Below are 22,558 nucleotides of genomic sequence, written 5' to 3' on the forward strand. Positions count from 1 at the left end.
ACACGGGAGTTAAATTGGGTGCAAAACAACTCAATATTTCTAAATTCAATCGGTAATTTAACCAAAATAAATAAAATTCTCAACACCGCACTTTTCATCTAAAAAATGACAGTGATAGCGGCAAAACTGACAGTTCACATGAAAGCGGCAAAAATGTAATAACACGGGCATGGCCTACTTCGACTACAGTCATTTAGAATAACCCTGTATAATTCAATGATAAAATATGACGACTCAAAAAAAGCACATTCGTACTTATAATCAACGGAAAAATATACAATATTAACAACCAAAAAAGAGATAAAGGGCAGCTACATTTTTGAAAATGTATAAATTATCACTTGTCAATTTTATTTAAGAAAAGGTTTTTGCTCGAAAATACAAATTATTCATAACAGAATCCTGTTGTCGAAATGGAAACGAAGAAAATGGTGAATGGATTTATCATACACAATACGTCATACGTCATACGTTTTGAAAAGTTTTGTTTTCCATGGCAGCCCCTTATCTCTTTTTTTTGCTGATCAATGATCACATTGTATGTAGGATAAAAGGTAAAAATGTATTGATTGACTGATCAGACGAAATATCGAATTTCTCTCTCAAATGAAATATTCTTTTTCTAATTTTGACATATAAAGTGACACTTTTCAAAATTATTTGAAGTTGGGAAACGTCACACTTTTCGTAACTGGTTACGAAAAGTAAAATCTTTCCTAACTGGTTAGGAAAAATTTATTGTATCATCAATTTGACACTGTCATATTTTTTGTTTTTAAGCAAAATAACCGTGCCTACTTACCTACTTGATATTTTAACACTGTGACCAAAAGTTGGCCAGTGACAGCTCCGGGCTCCCAGGGGGTTTTTCGGGGCAGAGGGCGTGGGTTCGGATTTTTAAAAAATGGGCGCCAGGCAGCTATTGTCTTGAGCTGGTTGTTGCTTGTCCAGCTGCCGGGACAAGTGCTCAGATCTTACTCGTCGAAGGTAAGTAAAAGCAAACGCTTTCTGATCGTTAAACAAATTTTGGTTTATTCGGTTACTGCAAAATTATCCACAGAACAGTATTTGGTGGTTCGGTACTGGTTCACACGAATGCGATAATGGTTCGCTTGTAACTACTAGATGAAAATTGAAAGATGCGGAACCAGTACTTTTTGGTGGCCTTAATATCTACTTTGGTCGTAACCAGAAAAGCTTTTCTTTCACATGTGACCGAATCTTAAACTAAACATGATATTCTTCGACGAAATAAAAGATGTTTTGATTCCTGATGAGGAACCTCCCTAACTTAGACTTCCTTCTGATCGAGCTAATTATTAAATGTAAACTTAATGAAACCCAAGGTCAAGATTGGGGTGTCACCTTGACAAAAAATTAAAATTGATCCTGATAGGAAAGTTTAAATCGGTGAAGTTCCGAAACGTTAAATTTGACTGAAATTTCTTTAAGTTGACACTGGAGATTGAATGAAAAGGTTCTTACAAAAAAATTCTAAACATTTGCAAAGTTTCAAAAAAATTTAGTGAACATACAAAAATTATGAAAGCGAGAAGCGAGAAATTCGAGGCGTTCCTAAATTTTGCAATGCCGCGGTAAAAAATTTGGCGACTTAGCTTTATGACGGGTCTGTTGTCTCCTCGAATAGCGTCCTTTTGACTTGCGGTGTGACCTTGGCGATACGGTGCTCAAAATAAACGATCGCCTCTGCGAACGATGTTCTCCAAAATGGTCGCCTCTGCGAACGATCTGGCTACGAATCGCCCTGCGAACGATCTGGCTACGAATCGCCCTGCGAACGATCTGGCTACGAATCGCCCTGCGAACGATCTGGCTACGAATCGCCCTGCGAACGACCCCTTTCAGCGAAAAAGGGGGTTCTTGGCGCTAAATCGAAGTCCTTCCGGCACTCCTTTACTCAAAAATTTTCGGTACTCTAAAGTTGCGATACGGTACTGGATCAATTCATCCAAACGGGATTGACTCTAAACTGGATCGAACCACCCCTAATACATGGTCTTAGTGAAATGAATTCAAAATTGAACGATAATTACCTCTATAGTGCGAGGGGTCACTCGACCACGAACTCTAAAAGGCGCTTCGCTGGCGTCGCTTCGACGGCTCTCGACGAAGTGTCCGACTTCCGCATTTTTAATCTCGGTACCGCAGTCCCATAAATCGCGAAAATCGTCACGCGCGCGATTCTCGACCTTATTCAGTTGTGCTATAAGGCGGGCTGCGCTTGCGTGGTACTGCGCAATCAAAAATGTGCATTTCCGGTGGTACTACACGTGCGCGTGTCATGACAGGTGGACCGTCATGGCGTCGGTTTGTTTACCTCGAAATTATACCGAGCGGGAGAATTCAGATTTTGGACGGTATTGTGTCGGTAAGTCGTGCACGTCTATCCTGATGTTAATTGCCGTAACTCGCAGGTCAAAAAAAGGACAGGAAGAAAGATGGGGTTGAAAAGAAGGAGATGACTTTCCGGCAAGTTACTAAAGAGGAAAAGGGACCCAACATTGCCGTACGGTCACCTATCGCTGAGAAGAGAAGAAGAGAAAGTGAAGAGAAAGAGAAAGTGAAAGTGGGGTTCTGAAAGATAGGTTGCAGCTCGCCAACCTAGAGGCGTGAGGCCACCTCAGCCTGACATTTGCGGGGGTAACATGTGTTCTTCCAGCCCCCCCGTGGTGGCTGGCACAAATGACTCTAAATTGAAACTTTCCGCTTCCGGAATGAGCGACGTAAAAAACTTGAAGGCAGGGTGGGCGCGTCGCGCTGCCAAATGCCGTGCGTTAACTGCTAGTTCCGGGTCTTCGAACTGCGATCTATTAGCCCCGCGAGCATAAGTAGGACCTCGTGGCCTCCTACTCCGGCCAATCGCCATTGTGGCGTTTCGTAACGCTACACTACCCCCCTCCTCAAAAAGAAAAAGGAAAAGGTAACCCAGTTGCCTTTTACTTTTTACAAAAAAACGAAGATGAAGTCTTCACAAAAAAAAACGTCAAAATTTGATCACTGGAAAAGTTTTGGTTTCGCCACGAAAATGGCTTGTCGATATCTGCGCGTATCAAACGATTGAAAACTGAATCTCAATGTCAATTAGTACTTGAGTACTGCGGTATGATGTAAGTCAAGTCCGGTTAAATGTCATAATTTGGGGTTCTTAAATAAACTTTTCCTGAACAAACTCCACGGTAAAATTTTACTGTCGTCAACATTCCAAAGGAGGACAAAAGAATTAATCGAAAAATTGAACGGTACGAAAAAGTGAAATGCAAAGCTCGCTACGGTTCTTCGGCTTCTGCCAGAGATCCTCTGAATTCTTTCAAATCTTTCATGTGCCAAACACCTAGATCTGCGCGGTTCTCATCTTCGAGAGCGTACGCGAGTTTCGATAGTTTTCTCGTTATCGTGCACAGCACGTAGCGTGGCGCTAATTTTTGCGCAAAGTCTTTCGCAGCGCTGGAAAGTACTTTGTTGCGTTTCCAAACTTTGTCGCCTACAAAAAATTCAGCTTCGCGCTTCCGAAGATTGTACGAGCGTTCGTTGCGTTCGTGCGCTTTGTGAAGGTGCTGGGTTACATCCTGCAAGATGGTCTTGAGGTGTTCTAAATTTTTCGCGTGATCTTCGCGATCAGCTGTCGTCAAGGTTTCCGGATTTTCCGCTACTTTGCCGTAAAATTCACCGGTACAGGGTACTACCCTACCAAAATTGAGAAATGCTGGACTGAATCCGGTTACTTCGTTGACCGCTGTGCGAATCGCGTACCCGATCTTTGCCACCTCGGCATCCCACTTTTTGTGAGCGCCTTTGACGTAACTTCGTATGGCAGTGCCAACTGTGCGGTTGTATCGCTCCACAGGGTTGCTCTGAGGGTGATACTTGGCTGTGAACCAGATCTTTTGAACTTTGTAGTTCTCGCAAGTCTTTACAAATTCGTTTCCGACAAACTGCTTGCCGTTGTCGACCAAAATGAATTGCGGTACACCATACACAAGAAAAATTCCGTTCTCGATACATTCTGTAACTTTTGAGCTCGTAGCTTTTCGTAACGGAAATAGTACAACGTACTTCGTGAACCAATCTACGATCACTAAGAGATACGAATATCCTTTCGTGGACGTCGGTAATGGACCAATCAAATCAACGGAAATCATTTGCCACGGAAACTGAACCTTTTTTTCTTTTCCCATAAGCCCTGCGCGAGCGGTGTTCGGTGCTTTTTGCTCATTGCAAACCTTGCAGTTTCGAACGTAACGAATGACGGAACGACGCATTTTCGGCCAAAAGTGATTGATGGATAACCTTGAAAGTGTCTTGTAGTACCCGAAATGAGCTGATGTCGGTGCATCATGACATGATTCTAAAATTTTTGTTCTTTGATTTCGCGGTACTAAAAGCTTCCACTCCGGGACGTTGCCGGGTAGTACAATTTTGTTCGGTACGAATCGATACACGAAACCGTTCTCGACTTTCCATGATGGATTTCTTTGAGGATTGGCGATTATGTTGTCGCGAAGTCGCGTGTACGACTCGTCCAAATCATTCAAGTTCACGCCGAGAAAGCTGTCAATGTCTACCGCAGCAATTTCTGCAGGTAGTCTCGATAGTGCGTCCGGTACTACATTGAGCTTGCCCTTACGATGGACCAAATCGAATGAAAATTGATTGAGCTTGACACTCCATCGCGCTAACTTGCCTGCTGGGTCCTTCATTCGGTTTAACCAGAGCAATGAATAATGGTCCGTCACGATCGTGAAATGGGTGCCCTCAACGTAAGGTCTGAACTTTTCCAACGCGAACAAAACGGCTAAACATTCTCGTTCCGTAACGCTATAATTTCGCTCGGCTTTTGTTAGCGAACGGCTGGCGTACGCGATCACTCTCTCATCTCCGTCTAAATCTTGCGTTAAAACTGCTCCTAGACCGGTGTTTGAAGCGTCAGTTTGGATCACGAAAGGTTTCGAGAAATCAGGACTTGACAATACGGGTGCTGAAACAAGTGCATCCTTGATTTTCTGAAAAGCTTCCTGAGCTTCAGGAGTCCACTCCGTTTTCTGTCGCTTTCGCTTTCCGGTAAGTAACGCGTTTATCGGGGACATGAGGGTCGAAAAATGAGGGATGAAACGCCTATACCAAGAACACATGCCTACGAAACGTTTGATTTCGGTACTAGTCTTCGGGACTGGATAGCTCACCATGGCCGCTACTTTGTCTGGATCGGTACCTAGACCATGTTCATCGACAGTGAAACCCAAATATTTCAAACTTGAGCGGAAAAGTTGACACTTTTTCGCATTCACGGTGAGTTTCGCGTCTCGAAGACGTCGTATCACCTCCCTCAAAACTTGTACGTGTTTCTCGAATGTCGGGGCGATAATGATTAGATCGTCCAGGTAAACAAAGACGTGAGGTTCTAGTTCAGGTCCGAAAATTCTGTCCATGAGACACTGCTGCCTCTGGGCTGCGTTTGTCAGTCCGAACGGTAATACGTTAAAATGAAAAAGACCTCTGCCGGGAATCGCAAAAGCTGTCTTCGGTCTAGACTCTGAATCTAACGGGATTTGCCAAAAAGCGTTCTTGAGATCGATCGAACTGATGTACTTTGCTCCTCGCAACATACTGAGAATCCTGTCGACACGCGGTAATGGGTAACTGTCACGTTTTGTCACGGCATTGAGCCTGCGACCGTCAAAGCAAAGTCGGTATTCACCGGAAGATTTCTTTACTAACAAAATTGGAGAAGACCACGGACTGTCAGAAGGCGATATGACATTGTTCTCGAGCATGCGGTCAATTTCTTTGTTGACTTCCGCAAGCATGTACGGAGACCACCAATACGGACGTTGTTTGATCGGCAATGCTTCTCCCGTGTCGATTGTGACTGTCATTTTGTGTGTCCTCCCTAACTTTCCGTCGTTGCTCAACAAATCTAAATTTTTCCGGATGATCTCGGTGATCTCATGCCGATCCGCGCCACACTCCGTCACCGCGTCACATTCTGGTACTCTTACGATATCCGACGCAACTTCAATTTTGTGACCCGCGAAATCTATCTTGAGTCCGAATAATCTACAAAAGTCGCACCCTAATATGACGCTATGCTGAAGATCTGGCACGTAGTAGACACGAATTCGCCGTCTCGACGAGTCTAACACTGCTTCTAGTTCGATAGCTTTGGTTACCGGATGTTGTTTTCCGTCGGCAGTTCTGATGGTTTTTAGCCGAGATGGGAAAGTTTTTCCACCTGCGCGAAAATGAATTAAATCGGCTCCTTTTCCACCAACTATAGTGCAATTCGAACCGGAATCCACGAGTCCTTCAGTTTCCTTATTGTTTAGACGCAGTCTGATAAATGGCCTATTGTCATTGGTTTTGCTGACGAAAATGGAAGCGGAATTTGCCCGAGAAGGCTTGCAAAACTCTTTGACTTCGTCTAACCAAGCGTTCCACTGGGTGTCCGTACGTTTCGCGATGATCGATGCGTTTACATCGGCCTTGGGATGTTTTAGGAACGTAGCACGGCCGCAAGTCTGCCGCGTCCCTACTGCGCGTTTCCCGACGGATTACACTTTTTGCAGGTCGCCAAGGTGACGTCTGGCTCCCCACAACGGTAGCAAAACTGCTTTCTTTTCAGTCGACAGTTCATGAACGAATGATTCGGCTGTTGACAATTCCAGCACTTGAACGACCTGGAGGACGAACTCGCGGGTTCACTCCGTCTGGCTGAATTGCCTGAGGGTTCCTTCACGACGATGGCGCGTGGACTCGCTTTCGCGGGTTCGCTCGCCCGAACATATGCCAACTCTGGCTCCAACACGCAAGATGACTTGGGTGCAGCGCGATGTTTCTGCCGCAAAGCCGATAACTCCTCCACTTTTTTGCACAACTTAATCAACTCCGGTACGGTGACAACTTCGGTGATGCTAAGCTGGTTAAGGTAACATGGAAGCAAATTCCTCCGAATCGTCTTTACCTTGGTTATCTCCGCCGGTGGTCGACTAAGTCTAGCAAAAAGCGTCTCCATAACCGCAACGTAAATGGTTATCGACTCGCTTTTGCCCTGAAGCCTGCCCTTGATTTCGTCCCACAACAATTCATCGAAATCCGGTGGAAGAAATTCCTGTTTCAACAACTGAACCACTTCGTCCCAATCGCTCAATCTGCTCCGAACAGAACGATACCAAATCAGCGCTTTGCCGCTAAAGAGATCAATGGCCGCGTTAAAAAGGTCCCTGTTGGTTGCGTTTCGCGCTACCGACAGTTCCTCTACCCGTTCCAAGAACTGGTTCACCGTCATTCCATTTTCCTCCCCGTTGAAAGATACGCCCCAGGTGTGAATTGGCACTAGTTTCGGTTCCGGAGATCTCGCGTGAGGGTGCACGTAAATGGGAGTAGTCGCGACGACTGGTGGCGCTTCCACCGTAACCGGGCTCGCTTCTGCTGCCTTGTCGTGAAGATCAGCTTCGAGCAACAAACATGTCGCGTACGCCTCATTTCTATACTCCGCATCTCGCTCGCGTCTCATTCGCCGAATGCGAAATGAAAGGTGCGTCAGACGGGTCTTCAACCGTTTGAAGATCATGTCTTCCGCCGTTCCTTCAAATTCTGTCAAAATCGTGCGTATGCTCTCAAGGGTGTCCTCAATGGCCTGGACCTCGGTGTCGTGATCATACTCTGCGTCATGAAGTGACAGAAAGTATTCGTCCGGTCGACCTAGTTCTTTGGACAGAGCTCTCGCTAACAGTTTCCTCTTATCGTCCTGGTTTCGGCTAGTCGTGATGCCGCGTATACGCAATTCATACGTCAGCTCGTCAGCTAGTAAATGCTTGACCTTGAATTGTTCGTCCATTTTGACGAAGACTCACCGCGATTCCACGGGTCGGTAACGCAATAAAAACGCCGGTCAAAACACTACCAAAAAACAGCGCGCAACACGATAGTCGATTCCGAGAAAAGGTTTTTGTCGTCGAGGGTACAAGATAAGACCGCTACTCAAACAATGAATTCGCCGCTAAATTTCCGCTTCTCATTAACACACAATCAAAAAATTCAACTTTCAATAAACCTTTACCAACTCCCTTTGCTCCGATTGAAAAAAGTGACTGAGCCTCAATGAAGATGAACGATAAACGAAAATTTGTGGTTGCTCCAAAAAATCGAGCCCCACGTTGGGCGCCAAAATTTGTGTGACCAAAAGTTGGCCAGTGACAGCTCCGGGCTCCCAGGGGGTTTTTCGGGGCAGAGGGCGTGGGTTCGGATTTTTAAAAAATGGGCGCCAGGCAGCTATTGTCTTGAGCTGGTTGTTGCTTGTCCAGCTGCCGGGACAAGTGCTCAGATCTTACTCGTCGAAGGTAAGTAAAAGCAAACGCTTTCTGATCGTTAAACAAATTTTGGTTTATTCGGTTACTGCAAAATTATCCACAGAACAGTATTTGGTGGTTCGGTACTGGTTCACACGAATGCGATAATGGTTCGCTTGTAACTACTAGATGAAAATTGAAAGATGCGGAACCAGTACTTTTTGGTGGCCTTAATATCTACTTTGGTCGTAACCAGAAAAGCTTTTCTTTCACATGTGACCGAATCTTAAACTAAACATGATATTCTTCGACGAAATAAAAGATGTTTTGATTCCTGATGAGGAACCTCCCTAACTTAGACTTCCTTCTGATCGAGCTAATTATTAAATGTAAACTTAATGAAACCCAAGGTCAAGATTGGGGTGTCACCTTGACAAAAAATTAAAATTGATCCTGATAGGAAAGTTTAAATCGGTGAAGTTCCGAAACGTTAAATTTGACTGAAATTTCTTTAAGTTGACACTGGAGATTGAATGAAAAGGTTCTTACAAAAAAATTCTAAACATTTGCAAAGTTTCAAAAAAATTTAGTGAACATACAAAAATTATGAAAGCGAGAAGCGAGAAATTCGAGGCGTTCCTAAATTTTGCAATGCCGCGGTAAAAAATTTGGCGACTTAGCTTTATGACGGGTCTGTTGTCTCCTCGAATAGCGTCCTTTTGACTTGCGGTGTGACCTTGGCGATACGGTGCTCAAAATAAACGATCGCCTCTGCGAACGATGTTCTCCAAAATGGTCGCCTCTGCGAACGATCTGGCTACGAATCGCCCTGCGAACGATCTGGCTACGAATCGCCCTGCGAACGATCTGGCTACGAATCGCCCTGCGAACGATCTGGCTACGAATCGCCCTGCGAACGACCCCTTTCAGCGAAAAAGGGGGTTCTTGGCGCTAAATCGAAGTCCTTCCGGCACTCCTTTACTCAAAAATTTTCGGTACTCTAAAGTTGCGATACGGTACTGGATCAATTCATCCAAACGGGATTGACTCTAAACTGGATCGAACCACCCCTAATACATGGTCTTAGTGAAATGAATTCAAAATTGAACGATAATTACCTCTATAGTGCGAGGGGTCACTCGACCACGAACTCTAAAAGGCGCTTCGCTGGCGTCGCTTCGACGGCTCTCGACGAAGTGTCCGACTCCCGCATTTTTAATCTCGGTACCGCAGTCCCATAAATCGCGAAAATCGTCACGCGCGCGATTCTCGACCTTATTCAGTTGTGCTATAAGGCGGGCTGCGCTTGCGTGGTACTGCGCAATCAAAAATGTGCATTTCCGGTGGTACTACACGTGCGCGTGTCATGACAGGTGGACCGTCATGGCGTCGGTTTGTTTACCTCGAAATTATACCGAGCGGGAGAATTCAGATTTTGGACGGTATTGTGTCGGTAAGTCGTGCACGTCTATCCTGATGTTAATTGCCGTAACTCGCAGGTCAAAAAAAGGACAGGAAGAAAGATGGGGTTGAAAAGAAGGAGATGACTTTCCGGCAAGTTACTAAAGAGGAAAAGGGACCCAACATTGCCGTACGGTCACCTATCGCTGAGAAGAGAAGAAGAGAAAGTGAAGAGAAAGAGAAAGTGAAAGTGGGGTTCTGAAAGATAGGTTGCAGCTCGCCAACCTAGAGGCGTGAGGCCACCTCAGCCTGACATTTGCGGGGGTAACATGTGTTCTTCCAGCCCCCCCGTGGTGGCTGGCACAAATGACTCTAAATTGAAACTTTCCGCTTCCGGAATGAGCGACGTAAAAAACTTGAAGGCAGGGTGGGCGCGTCGCGCTGCCAAATGCCGTGCGTTAACTGCTAGTTCCGGGTCTTCGAACTGCGATCTATTAGCCCCGCGAGCATAAGTAGGACCTCGTGGCCTCCTACTCCGGCCAATCGCCATTGTGGCGTTTCGTAACGCTACAACACAATAATAATTTATTATTAATGAAATTCATTACTTCGTTTAACGTTTGAAGAAACTTTTTTTTTGTCAAAATTAGAAAAAATCTTGTATGTAACACTTTAGGAAATGCAATTTTGTGTAACTCGTGTGATTTTGCGGGATCTCGCTGCGCTCGTCCCGCAAATATTCCACTCGTTACACAAAATAACGCATTTCCTAACTGGTTACATAAATAGCTATTATCATAAGGGAGCCAACATTTCATAAATATTGCCAACATGTTTTTGAAAAGTGTATTTTGTCATAAGTATTTCTAATCTACTCACTGAATTTTTTTTCTTTTTGTAACCACTTTAAAATATCAATCAAAGAACCAAATACGTATGTATGGCCTTCCATATTGTTATACATATGTACAAAATACACAGTGCGGACGCAAATAGACCCGCTCCCATTCTTATCTTATCTAGTTTACTAGTTTTTGACGTAAAACTGACAAAACATCTGCGAAGATACCACTGAGGGCTGTCTGTCAGCTGTGAAATTTTAAATAATAAGGGAAATCATGTGATACATCTTTGCCGATTCACGCTTTAGTTGTACTGTCGCGAGCAAAAAATTCTGGTCGTCAATGTCATTTCAAAACTTGGTTAGATTGTCATAAATTTAAAAAAAATCCCTGCCTAATTATGCCCATGTCAACAAAGTGTCAAAAAAATGAGAAAAAAATGACGATTAATGTCATACAACATGATGATAGGTTACGATATTTACAACCGTTTTACAATGGAGCATTTTCCATTATGCCAAAACATCATTTTGACGACCAGTTTTTTTTGCTCGCGACAGTACGTCAAAAAATAACAAACTCGATACAATTTGAATTAGTTTTTGTCTGATGTCTCTAATTTGCCTGATTGGAAAGTTTCAAGTATGCGAAATTGGGTATATTTCTAAATAAACTCATTAGATTGGTATCAAAATCATGAGCCTTGAGTTTTCACTGTGGCGAACACTTCTCAGAAAAAAAAATATAATAAGAAGTTATACTAGACGAAGGAAAAAAATTATTTCCAAACGTACTGGACTGGAATGAAAATCAATAAGCCTGGAGTCTTTACCGGGGCAAACATATTTTTGTGAAAAGAAAATTTCAAATCGGTGCATTTTTGCAATAGGTAGTTGTAAACGAATATTTTGTTTCATTTTTCTACGTTTTAGTGATAATCTGATCTCATCTCGCACACGACTATTTGATCCCAACACCGTACTTCCACTTCTTCTGCGGTTTTTCTTTTGGATACTTAAGCGTGATTAAAAAACATGTCTAATTTTGACAGAAACCTATGAAATCTCACACTATACATCTCACTTCTGGCTCCGAACACAGAATCAAACATTGAAAGGTTCAGTTTTAGGAAATATTTTTCATATCAAAAATGTTCCTTCTAAATATTTACATAAACAATTATCTGTATTCGATTCTAGATAATGAAATCTAACGTTCTACAGGAATTTTCCTGAAAACTTGCCACAAATCGTATATAAATCCCTGCAGATACCACGAAGTGTACACAAAGCCTGTTTTATCCGCTGTGGTATGTACGTCATTTATACATTTTTTTGTGCAACCGTACGCGAAACGAGCACTTTGCGACCTAAAACAGGCCACGAAATCCAATTTCGCGGCCGTTGCTTTTAACGACGGCTGTTAAAGTAAATGTCAGTTTAATATTTGATACAAATCAGAGTTGCCATGTAAGACTGGCGTTTAAATTTTTCGGGTATGAAATTAGAAACTGCAGAATTTATAACACGTACTTTTTAACTCTGGAGGAATACCTACACGAAACTGAAACATCACTTTCACTACAATTCTCTTCCGACATTTTTACGATTATTTACAAGATTAATGGTTTTATTTATGTCATTTACATAGCGACGTGTAAGCAGAATTTATATGTATTTATTGACAGTGAAGTAAATCTTGCTTGTTGGTTTTATAACATTATAACATTTATTACAAATTTTCGATTGCACAAAAAATGTTATGTACACCTTGGCCGCGAAATCCTTTAACATCCTCGAGATTGTCTTGTCTCGGCCGCAAGTGGCCTCGGCGACAATTTTTCTCTTAGTACGTTAAAGAATGATTTCGCGGCCTTGATATACAATAGTAATTTATTATACGAGTTTTATAAGACACCATTTTGTCGCACGCGTTTTTTAGAGCACGAGGAGCGCAGCGACGAGTGCTATAAAGTAAACAAGTGCGACAAAATGGCTTATAAAACGAGTATAATACAATATTTTTTCTATTTTGCCCCTTACATTTAAAAAAAGTTCAAAACATAATGCTAGGAAAATTATATTTGTCAAATATGAGGGTTGGTAACGCTGGTAAATAGACGAACAATTGTAAGGTTTGAATTTAAAGTGTCGTGAAATGCAGTGATCACATAGCAAGAACACACTATGGGTCACTGCCAACATTAAAAATTTAAGTAAATGTTCTTGAAACGCGTATCGAAAAGAGCTCCCTTTCGAAACCCGTTTGAGTGTTATACTGACTATGTTATAGGTGCAAAATAGAAAAATAACCATTATAGTCTTTATTTAGGGATAATAACAGAAGAATAATTTTTTGACGTTATTTTAAAGTACACAACAAACACAAGTGTATTTTAGAAGTTCGACATCATTAAAAAATCTTTTGGCCATTTTTATCACTAAACTAAATCAAAGAACCAGAAAAATAAGTCGATCTAGGGTATTTACTTTGTGATAACTCACTTAAAAATAATTTTAGGCAGACACATTAATTTGTTAATATCTACTACTCCCAAACTGTAAAGATTGATAAAAATTAAAGATCTTGTTTTAATTTTTTTTTTTCATAAATTATGATTAATTGGCTAAACTGAACATCGAGAAATAAAATTTAGCAAACAAACAATGTTGCACAATACACTAAACTTATTATTTTGAGAGTTTTCACCAATTGCCTGTCCTGATAATAATAGATTTTTATCAAAAGTCGAATTAATAAATACGCATGCCTGTAGGCAGATAAGATTATTTTCAATTTATTTAATGCAATATGCCTTTGTTGTAATAAGCTTTGTCTAGCGCTGTGAGACTTTTAAAACGACCAAGTCCAACCGAGCTTTGCGTTTCAGTGCGAATCATTCCCAGCCTAGGAAAATAAACGAAACAGAAATGTCTGTAGAAGAAGACGCATCACGAATTGTCCGGGAGGCCAGAAAAACCAGCACCCATCTGAGCCCAGATTACGAGATTAAGCACCGAGAGGAAATTACCATTGGTAAGTAGTTACACACGAATATTATTACATTACATACATCATACATGAAATCTCTACATTCTATCGTAATTTACTAAAATAGAAGTCGCACTTATGTGTCATAGAGATTGTAGGTACTCGGTCCTCCGGTAGCTCAAAAAATATCACGCTTTCTCGTGCGATAAGCTTGCACCAATCACTCGTTAATTTAATTTAGATTTAGAACAAAGTCGATCAGATTTGAGTTCTATAAACAATTAAATAGCGACAATAACCTTGCAGTTAAACAAAACAACGACGAACTAGAGAAATTTGTTGAACGAGAAGAGTTCCTTCTTACCAAATTCGAGTATCCGAGAAACGGAAAGGAGCCCGGATTGGTGCTAATTTTCAATCAAGAGTGGTTCGAAAAAATAAATTATCGACTAGGGAGCAGAAGAGATGTTAATGAACTTATCACGTGTATGAGTCGCATAGGTTTCAATATTCATGAGAATCACATCTTCACAAACTACACGAAGGACGACATTTTGGACTCAATTAAAAAAAGTAATATATGCATGTTCGAACTTGCACGATAATAAGCACTTTTTGCAGTCGCTCAATCGGATCTTTCGCAAGTAAATAGTCTAATAGTGTTTTTCTTAACCCATGGAGACGAGCTCAACAGGCTGCATGCATCCGATGCAATTGTGGCCACCCACGAACTTTGGGAAGTGTTTGATAAGTGCGAAGATTTAAAGAACAAACCAAAAATGTTCGTCTTTCAGGTGGGACACCACAAACTAGAATTTTGTAAATCTACTTTTATTTCTTTCTAGGCCTGCAAAGGCAAGAACTACTCTACTATTTCCAAACACACCAACAAAACTATACAACTAGTTCCTGATGCAACTTTCAATACGAATTATATTGGACCTGATATGCTGATAGTTTACTCTACTACAGAAGGTAAATTGTACTTTTATTTATTTTGGCATATTTACAAACTGATAGGATTTGTAAAATTTCGCAAAAATCGCTAGACCTTCAGATATAAATAAAACGTGATGCAGCCACTAAAGGTGTAAGAGTTACAAATCAAACTGATAGATATCAATATTTATGTCATTTCTACAGATGGTTTGGAATTTCCAGATCATTCGCGTGCAATATTCGTTACTAAGTTGCGTTGCACTATGCACCAACCACCATAGATAAGAATTTATTGTGCCGTGATAAATTTGGGAGCGTACTTAACTATTGCGATAAATTGGATTTTATTTTAATGAATCCGTTTTCCAGGAAACGTTTCGTTCAGAGACCCAAAAACGGGAACTTGGTTCATACAGGAGCTATGCAAGAACTTTTCTGCTTACGGACGAAGAGACGACGTCATTTCTTTGATCACTAGAACGACGAAGTGTTTATGCAGAAACTACTACCATAACGATCAAGACGCGATTAAAAAGCAAATGCCCGTTTTCGTGTCAACCTTGAAGAAGAAGTTTTATCTGAACAGGAACAAGGAGAGAAATGTTTTGATCAAGCTTATAGAAAATCAGGAAGCTATGCAAGAAAGCATCGATGAGTTAGAAAAGAAGGTGAATGAACTATTGCAAGATAAAGAAAAGCGGAATAAGTAACTGTAAAAGGCGAAAATGTGAATGCGGATATGAAATAAAAAATTATACATTTTTTTGGTTTGGTTTATTGTCCCTTCTTTAGTTTGACTGAAAGTAGAAAGTTTACAGAAATTTTTGTATTGGCGAGGCTAACGGGTTAGAAGAGGAAATGACTGTGATGTTCGGAAAAGTCCAAAAATAGTCCGACGCTTATCGGGAAGTGTTAACTTAAAATCGGTAATGCTTTTAGCTTTTATGGAAGGGATTATAATTTTCACCGTAACGGGAGAACTTGTTATCAATAATTAGCGACCATAAGATTAATAACAAAAGTTATGTACTTTAGATTTGATTCCCAGAAAATTTCATTGCCGTGATAGATTTATCTCATCGATTGTTATTAATAATCAAGATATCAGAACCCAATACAAAAGTGTTAACATAACTTTCTGAGTAATATGGTAAAGTCTTTAATGCAAAAAAGATATACAGTCACGAGCAATAAATTTTGGTCGTCAATGTCATTTCAAAATTTCGTTAGATTGTCACAAAACAAAAAATATTCCCTGCCTGATTATGCCCAACAAAGTGTCATCTCATATTTCTTTTCTATTATTATTATGCCAAATGAACCAAATGACCCAGTGATCAAAATAATCCCTGTAAAATATTCAACGGGATAAGAGAAAAAATAATGTTTTCTTAATGATTCTTTGTTTTCTAATTCTTATTTCTTATTTGCATAACCTCTAATTATCTAAAGATTAAAAATATGTCTGACAAGATTTAGCACGTGACTTCCTGTATACCTACCTCAAATTTGACATATTTCAAAAAATCCAAAAATAGGGTTTTTGTTAACACGTCGAAAAAAGTTGGTACCTTATTTAATACGATATTTAAAAAATTAGTCCAAAATAATTTTTAGAATCAAAATTATTGCGAATTTACTCTTAAGATGTGTTAAGATTTGCTCTCTCGTCAATTTTTTGGTGGGTCAAGCTGACACTCAATCATTATTCATTAGAATTCATTACAACCACCTTTTTCAGTACGTTCATTAAAAACTCAATATTGTTTTTAAATGTCAAATTTAAGGTATACCGGAAGTCACGTGATAAATGCTTTTATGTGGAACTGAATATCTAAAGGATTAAATGTTTTAAAAGAGGGTATTTTATTTTTAATAACTTGATATTTACAAGGTAAAATTGATCATGATGAAACAAAATCGGTAATTTAAAACAAGGTTATCTTCATTCAAATGATAACAACAATAAATACCAATGAATAATCTGTTAAGATAGTGGGTATATTTTTACCTCAAATTATCGTAAGTAAGATTGAAATGACAAATTAATCTATTATTTTATTTACATGTTATTAAAAATTCTTATATCCTAGATCCTCCAAATTGGCTTTCTCTTAACAGCACCCGAATCGGTTTCAGAGTGGGACGCAGTTCTTATTCTGGTTCCCCCCACAGTTGGAGCGTTGGTGGTACTTAGTCGACGTGAGCGAGTACCAGACACCCTTGGAGATTGGGGCGGTTCCATTATAGGGGTCTCTTTTTTCTTAACAATCTTGGGTTTATCTCCACTCTTCTTTTTAAAACTAAAATTCAGAAAGTTCTTCTTCTTTTGTTGAAGCTCCTGAATTTTGTCGATACCCAATTTAATGCTCGTCAATCTTTCTTCGAGCTTGTCATGATTTTCTATTATCGACAAGTAGTGCTGCCTTTCGTTGTTCGGAATTAGATAAAATTTTCTGGTTAAGGTGGATATGACCAGAGGTACAGACATTTTACAATCGTAAAAACAACTGACCAAGTCTATGATGTCGTACTTTTTGCTGTACTCATTAATATTGTTACAGAGTTGTTTTATAAAATAACTGTTGGGTACGGGCGACATCTCTGTAACAATTATTACTTAGACTTACCTACGATCTAATAAAGAACCTCACCGTCAGCTTTGTGGTAAATGATCAACATGTCTGCCTCGGCCGGAAAATCGTACACCTTTTCAAAGATCAGCCTGCGATGAACCATTGCGTCCACTTGATCACCACCTTTCGGCCGTTGTGATGTCTAACAGTTAAAAATAGTGTGGATAGTACATAATTTTTTTATTCTGAAAAACTTACGGAAAAAATGTAAATCTTCGGTTTGCCTTTCAACTCGGGGCAGTTATTGGCTGAAAATGTATTCCAAATAAATTGAATTTCCACATTTCCATCGTCGGAATCATCTTCATTCGTCATAAAAATGGTCCCGTCCTTGTCGAAAAATCCGATAAAAAACAGTATCAAGGCACTCTTGTTGACTGCCTCTTCTCGTACTGAAGATAAACAAAAGAAATACTTATTATCAAATCGGAGACAAAATCACTTCCGCGTCAGCGACACTCACTCGACTCTAAATCTTTGAAAAATCCCTCTCTTTTGTCTAGATAATGAAGATTCTTTTCGGCACTTATTGTATTATTTATTGCCGCGACAGTGTTCATCAAATCTTCGGCAGGTTTGCTATCGTCAACAGTTCTGAATATATGTATCAGTACACTGTCGCTTGTAGAATGTTCATATTCGTCAGGGATCAGTTCTGGGGACGGTTTAATATCGATTTGTTCCTCATCGTAGAAAGACTTTCTCCACATGGGGGACTCCGAATATGTACCTGATGCGTCGGTAGTCATCTCAAACGCACAGATCAAACACCAAATTTGACGAGCTTTTTTATTTTATAAATTCGACACCGTGACGATTTGGAAACTGTTACGATAAGACTGCATCACCGATATTTCAATCAATTTGAGCAGAGATAAAATAAATAAAAAATTACGCGCCTATGATCAAGGACACAATAAAAATAACTTTAATAAGTCTATGTAGTTTCGTACAATACAAATACTCGATCACAGGACCTTGGAGTTTGTATATCTCTCCTTGAGGCCCAATTTACCACTTAAGAAGATTTTCATTTTCTTTTTTTACGTTACACCTGTAGACATCAATTGTCGAAAAAATTGTTAATTAACTTCACTCTCTAATAGAGATTATCTCATCGATTGTTATTAATAATCAAGATATCAGAACCCAATGCAAAAGTGCTAACATAACTTTCTGAGTAATATGGTAATAGCTATTTACGTTACAAGACCGGTAGTAACGTTTTTATGGACGAGCTAGTGAATTACAGGTCGAGCCCGATAGGGCGAGACTTGTAAACTAGCGAGGCCATAATGCGTCTACCGGTCGTGTGACGTACAAGATTTTTTAGTATACTGAGACAATTATTTAAAAGAAAATAAATTTAAATAAAAAAATTTGGCTTTGAAAAAGATTGCTATGCCTTGTTACTATGATAACAAACGATTCATCAAAATTCAGTCTGTCAAAGTTTTTCATGTGATTTCTTTCATTTGCGCTAACTTCCTTTAACAAAATAAATTCTCACAACCGAACCGAAGCAGAAGTCAAGTTTTCTTCCCAGACCACCTTTTGGAGAAGGTAGATAGTGCGCGATCAAACTTATTGCTCCAAAAATCATCGGGAAGATATTTCACAGAGTACAAGTTGTTCTACAATTGGAGAATACGAAATACAGTTGTTTGGATTGACAAAGGGTAATGCTTGCCTTTAGAAAACCATTTCAATGACATAAGTAATTGTACATTTAATTTTTAAATAAATAAAATCCAATAAATCTGACAAATTATTTGACATTTGCTACCGGCCGCCGTAGAAAGTAAAACGGACTAGACCATAAACATGTGTAAATCTGACAAATTATTTGACATTTGCTACCGGCCGCGGTGGAAAGTAAAACGGACTAGACCATAAACATGTGTCTACCGGACTCGTCGTCAAGCAGGTAGACACCTACTACCAGCACAGTATACTAAAAAGTCTTTAATGCAAAAAAGATATACAGTCACGAGCAATAAATTTTGGTCGTCAATGTCATTTCAAAATTTCGTTAGATTGTCACAAAACAATAGTAATTTACGTTATAAGTCCGGTAGGTTACTTGTACTATGGCGGACAATAAATTTAGGCCGGCACATTTCTGACATTTCAAAAAAGTCAATGCAAGCGACCATTTATTGTCATTATGACTGATGTGTCAGTTTGTCAAACTAAAGGTTTTCAAGCTGTTTGGCGTTTCCTTCGCCTTTTTCGTAACTTACGGATCATGACGCACTAGCACAACTGATTTGTAGTAGCACTTCTCTCTGGTGCACGCCTCTTTTCCCAACTTTAATTTTGATTATCGCTTTCACGATGACAAGAATGACAAAAATCGAAAATGGGGTTAGTTGAACATAATGCCAGCTTCACATTTTGATGTCAACTCAATGACAGGCCGGCCTAAATTTATTGTCCGCCATAGTAACAGTACGAGTTAGACATTATGGACGAGGCGACGTTAGGAGCCGAGTCAAGAATGTCTAAACGAGTACACAGTTACAAGTACTACCGGATGTATATCGTAACGTATTTTATTTCATACTGCAAGTCTCTTGTGCATCATTATTTTATTTCAAAAATTAAAAAACCACATTATATTGTGAAAATAGCATCACCTTTTTTCCTGTGGCAACGGCCGTTGCTATTGTTTTTTTAGATCGAATATTTTTTGACTTTTTCACTTTTCAATGTCAGATTTGATGTATAAAAGGAAAACAGTCCGGTAGGTGTTGCTAAGTGACACTTTCCGGCTCTGATACTGTTATAACTCACCTACCGGACTCAAATTGATGATGCAATCGAGCATCTACAGTATGAAATAAAAAATATTCCCTGCCTGATTATGCACAAAAAAGTGTCATCTCATATTTCTTTTCTATTATGCCAAATGAACCAAATGACCCAGTGATCAAAATAATCCCTGTAAAATATTCAACGGGATAAGAGAAAAAATAATGTTTTCTTAATAATTCTTTGTTTTCTAATTCTTATTTGCATAACCTCTAATTGTATAAAGATAAAAATGTGTCTGACAAGAGTTAGCACGTGACTTCCTGTATGTATACCTACCTCAAATTTGACATATTTCAAAAATCCAAAAATTTAATACGATATTTAAAAAATTAGTCCAAAATAATTTTTAGAATCAAAATTATTGCGAATTTGCTCTTAAGATGTGTTAAGATTTGCTTTCTCGTACATTTTTTGCTGGGTCAAGTTGACACTCAATCATTATTCATTAGAATTCATTACAACCACCTTTTTCAGTACGTTCATTAAAAACTCAATATTGTTTTTAAATGTCAAATTTAAGATATACCGGAAGTCACGTGATAAATATTTGCTTTTATGTGGAACTGGGTAACTAAAGAATCAAATGTTTTAAAAGAGGGTATTTTATTTTTAATAACTTGATATACCTAATATTTACAAACTGAAATTGATCATGATGAAACAAAATCGGTAATTTAAAACAAGGTTATCTTCATTCAAATGATAACAATAATAAATACCAATGAATAATCTGTTGAGATAGTAGGTATATTCTTACCTCGAATTATCGTAAGTAAAATTGAAATGACAAATTAATCTACTATTTTATCTACATATTATTAAAAATTCTTATGTCCTAGATCCTCCAAATTGGCTTTCTCTTAACAGCACCCGAATCGGTTTCAGAGTGGGACGCAGTTCTTATTCTGGTTCCCCCCACAGTTGGAGCGTTGGTGGTACTTAGTCGACGTGAGGGAGTACCAGCCACCCTTGGAGATTGGGGCGGTTCCATTATAGGGGTCTCTTTTTTCTTAACAATCTTGGGTTTATCCTCACTCTTCTTTTTAAAACTGAAATTCAGAAACTTCTTCTTCTTTTGTTGAAGCTCCTGAATTTTGTCGATACCCAATTTAATGCTCGTCAATCTTTCTTCGAGCTTGTCATGATTTTCTATTATCGACAAGTAGTGCTGCCTTTCGTTGTTAGGAGTTAGATAAAATTTTCTGGTTAAGGTGGATATGACCAGAGGTACAGACATTTTACAATCGTAAAAACAACTGACCAAGTCTATGATGTCGTACTTTTTGCTGTACTCATTAATATTGTTACAAAGTTGTTTTATAAAATACCTGTTGGGTACGGGCGACATCTCTGTAACCATTATTACTTAGACTTACGTACGATCTAATAAAGAACCTCACCGTCAACTTTGTGGTAGATGATCAACATGTCTGCCTCGGCCGGAAAATCGTACACCTTTTCAAAGGTCAGTCTGCGATGACCCATTGCGTCCAGTTGAGTACCACCTTTCGGCCGTTGTGATGTCTAACAGTTAAAAATAGTGTGGATAGTAATTTTTTTATTGTGAAAAACTTACGGAAAAAATGTAAATCTTCGGTTTGCCTTTCAACTCGGGGCAGTTATTGGCTGAAAATTTATTCCAAATACATTTAATTTCCACATGTCCATTGTTGGAATCGTCTTCGTTCGTCATGAAAATGGTCCCGTCCTTCTCGAAAAATCCGATAAAAAACAGTATCAAGGCACTCTTGTTGACTGCCTCATTTCGTACTAAAGACAAACAAAAGAAATATTACCAAATCGAAGACAAAAATCACTTCCGCATCAGCGACACTCACTCGACTCTAAATCTTTGAAAAATTCCTCTTTTTTGTCTAGATAATGAAGATTCTTTGTGGCACTTATTGTATTATTTATTGCCGCGACAGTCTTCATCAAATCTTCGGCAGGTTTACTATCGTCATCAGTTCTGAATATATGTATCAGTACACTGTCGCTTGTAGAATGTTCATATTCGTCAGGGATCAGTTCTGGGGACGGTTTAATATCGATTTGTTCTTCATCGTAGAAAGACTTTCTCCGTATGGTGGACTGCGAATATGTACCTGATGCGTCGGTAGTCATCTCAAACGCACAGATCAAACACTAAATTCGACGAGCTTTTTTATTTTATAAATTTGACACCGTGACGATTTGGAAACTGTTACGATAAGCCTGCATCACCGATATTTCAATCAATTTGAGCAGAGATAAGATAAATAAAAAATTACGCGCCTATGATAAAGGACACAATAAAAATAATTTCAATAAGTCTATGTATGTAGTTTCGTACAATACAAATACTCGATCACAGGACCTTGGAGTTTGTAAGTCTCTCCTTGAGGCCCAATTTACCACTTAAGAAGATTTTCATTTTCTTATTTTACGTTACACCCTGTAGACATCAATTGTTAAAAATTTTTTAATTAACTTCACTCTCTAATTTGAGATTTAGATTAGGTGGAAATTTTTCAAAAAATAAAAATTGGGCCAAATGACAAACGAGTTTCGTACTGATAAGATAAACGCATCAGAAAAAATACAAAACATGATCAATAGATGAGCCTTATTGAAACAAATCGGTGCT

The 22,558-nt window shown here is 39.4% G+C and overlaps 3 protein-coding genes across 3 annotated transcripts; 1 reads left to right on the forward strand and 2 right to left on the reverse strand.

The window, feature by feature from the left end:
* The first annotated feature begins 11,752 nt into the window (after nucleotides 1-11,752).
* LOC138128352 (caspase-6-like) lies at nucleotides 11,753-15,241 on the forward strand. Its single transcript, XM_069044559.1, has 6 exons — nucleotides 11,753-11,858; nucleotides 13,440-13,585; nucleotides 13,847-14,113; nucleotides 14,162-14,334; nucleotides 14,386-14,515; nucleotides 14,849-15,241. Exons 2-6 carry the CDS (start codon nucleotides 13,480-13,482, stop codon nucleotides 15,187-15,189), a joined length of 1,017 nt encoding a protein of 338 aa, XP_068900660.1. The 5' UTR covers nucleotides 11,753-11,858; nucleotides 13,440-13,479; the 3' UTR covers nucleotides 15,190-15,241.
* A 1,085-nt stretch (nucleotides 15,242-16,326) lies between these two features.
* Nucleotides 16,327-17,961, reverse strand: LOC138128332 (uncharacterized). The gene is made up of 4 exons (XM_069044542.1): nucleotides 17,579-17,961; nucleotides 17,314-17,507; nucleotides 17,134-17,257; nucleotides 16,327-17,083 (listed from the first exon to the last, which is right to left on the reverse strand). The coding sequence occupies exons 1-4, from the start codon at nucleotides 17,862-17,864 to the stop codon at nucleotides 16,569-16,571; spliced, it is 1,119 nt and encodes a 372-aa protein (XP_068900643.1). The 5' UTR covers nucleotides 17,865-17,961; the 3' UTR covers nucleotides 16,327-16,568.
* Nucleotides 17,962-20,516: 2,555 nt separating this feature from the next.
* Nucleotides 20,517-22,162, reverse strand: LOC138141526 (uncharacterized). Its single transcript, XM_069062260.1, has 4 exons — nucleotides 21,771-22,162; nucleotides 21,509-21,702; nucleotides 21,333-21,456; nucleotides 20,517-21,282 (listed from the first exon to the last, which is right to left on the reverse strand). The coding sequence occupies exons 1-4, from the start codon at nucleotides 22,054-22,056 to the stop codon at nucleotides 20,768-20,770; spliced, it is 1,119 nt and encodes a 372-aa protein (XP_068918361.1). The 5' UTR covers nucleotides 22,057-22,162; the 3' UTR covers nucleotides 20,517-20,767.
* Between the last annotated feature and the right edge of the window lie 396 nt (nucleotides 22,163-22,558).

This window comes from Tenebrio molitor, chromosome 1 (genome assembly GCF_963966145.1).
Source record: "Tenebrio molitor chromosome 1, icTenMoli1.1, whole genome shotgun sequence".
In the NCBI taxonomy this organism is placed as follows: domain Eukaryota; kingdom Metazoa; phylum Arthropoda; class Insecta; order Coleoptera; family Tenebrionidae; genus Tenebrio; species Tenebrio molitor.

Excerpts from the sequence above, each read along its gene's own strand:
- LOC138128352 (XM_069044559.1), top strand. The coding sequence starts at position 13,480 with ATGTCTGTAGAAGAAGACGCATCACGAATTGTCCGGGAGGCCAGAAAA. Across the intron at positions 13,586-13,846 it reads CCGAGAGGAAATTACCATTG|TTAAACAAAACAACGACGAA; the intron begins GTAAGTAGTTAC and ends ATAACCTTGCAG. Across the intron at positions 14,516-14,848 it reads AGTTTACTCTACTACAGAAG|GAAACGTTTCGTTCAGAGAC; the intron begins GTAAATTGTACT and ends TCCGTTTTCCAG.
- LOC138128332 (XM_069044542.1), bottom strand. The coding sequence starts at position 17,864 with ATGACTACCGACGCATCAGGTACATATTCGGAGTCCCCCATGTGGAGA. Across the intron at positions 17,508-17,578 it reads TTTCAAAGATTTAGAGTCGA|TACGAGAAGAGGCAGTCAAC; the intron begins GTGAGTGTCGCT and ends GTTTATCTTCAG. Across the intron at positions 17,084-17,133 it reads CATTTACCACAAAGCTGACG|AGATGTCGCCCGTACCCAAC; the intron begins GTGAGGTTCTTT and ends TAATTGTTACAG.
- LOC138141526 (XM_069062260.1), bottom strand. The coding sequence starts at position 22,056 with ATGACTACCGACGCATCAGGTACATATTCGCAGTCCACCATACGGAGA. Across the intron at positions 21,703-21,770 it reads TTTCAAAGATTTAGAGTCGA|TACGAAATGAGGCAGTCAAC; the intron begins GTGAGTGTCGCT and ends GTTTGTCTTTAG. Across the intron at positions 21,457-21,508 it reads CGAAGATTTACATTTTTTCC|ACATCACAACGGCCGAAAGG; the intron begins GTAAGTTTTTCA and ends TTTAACTGTTAG.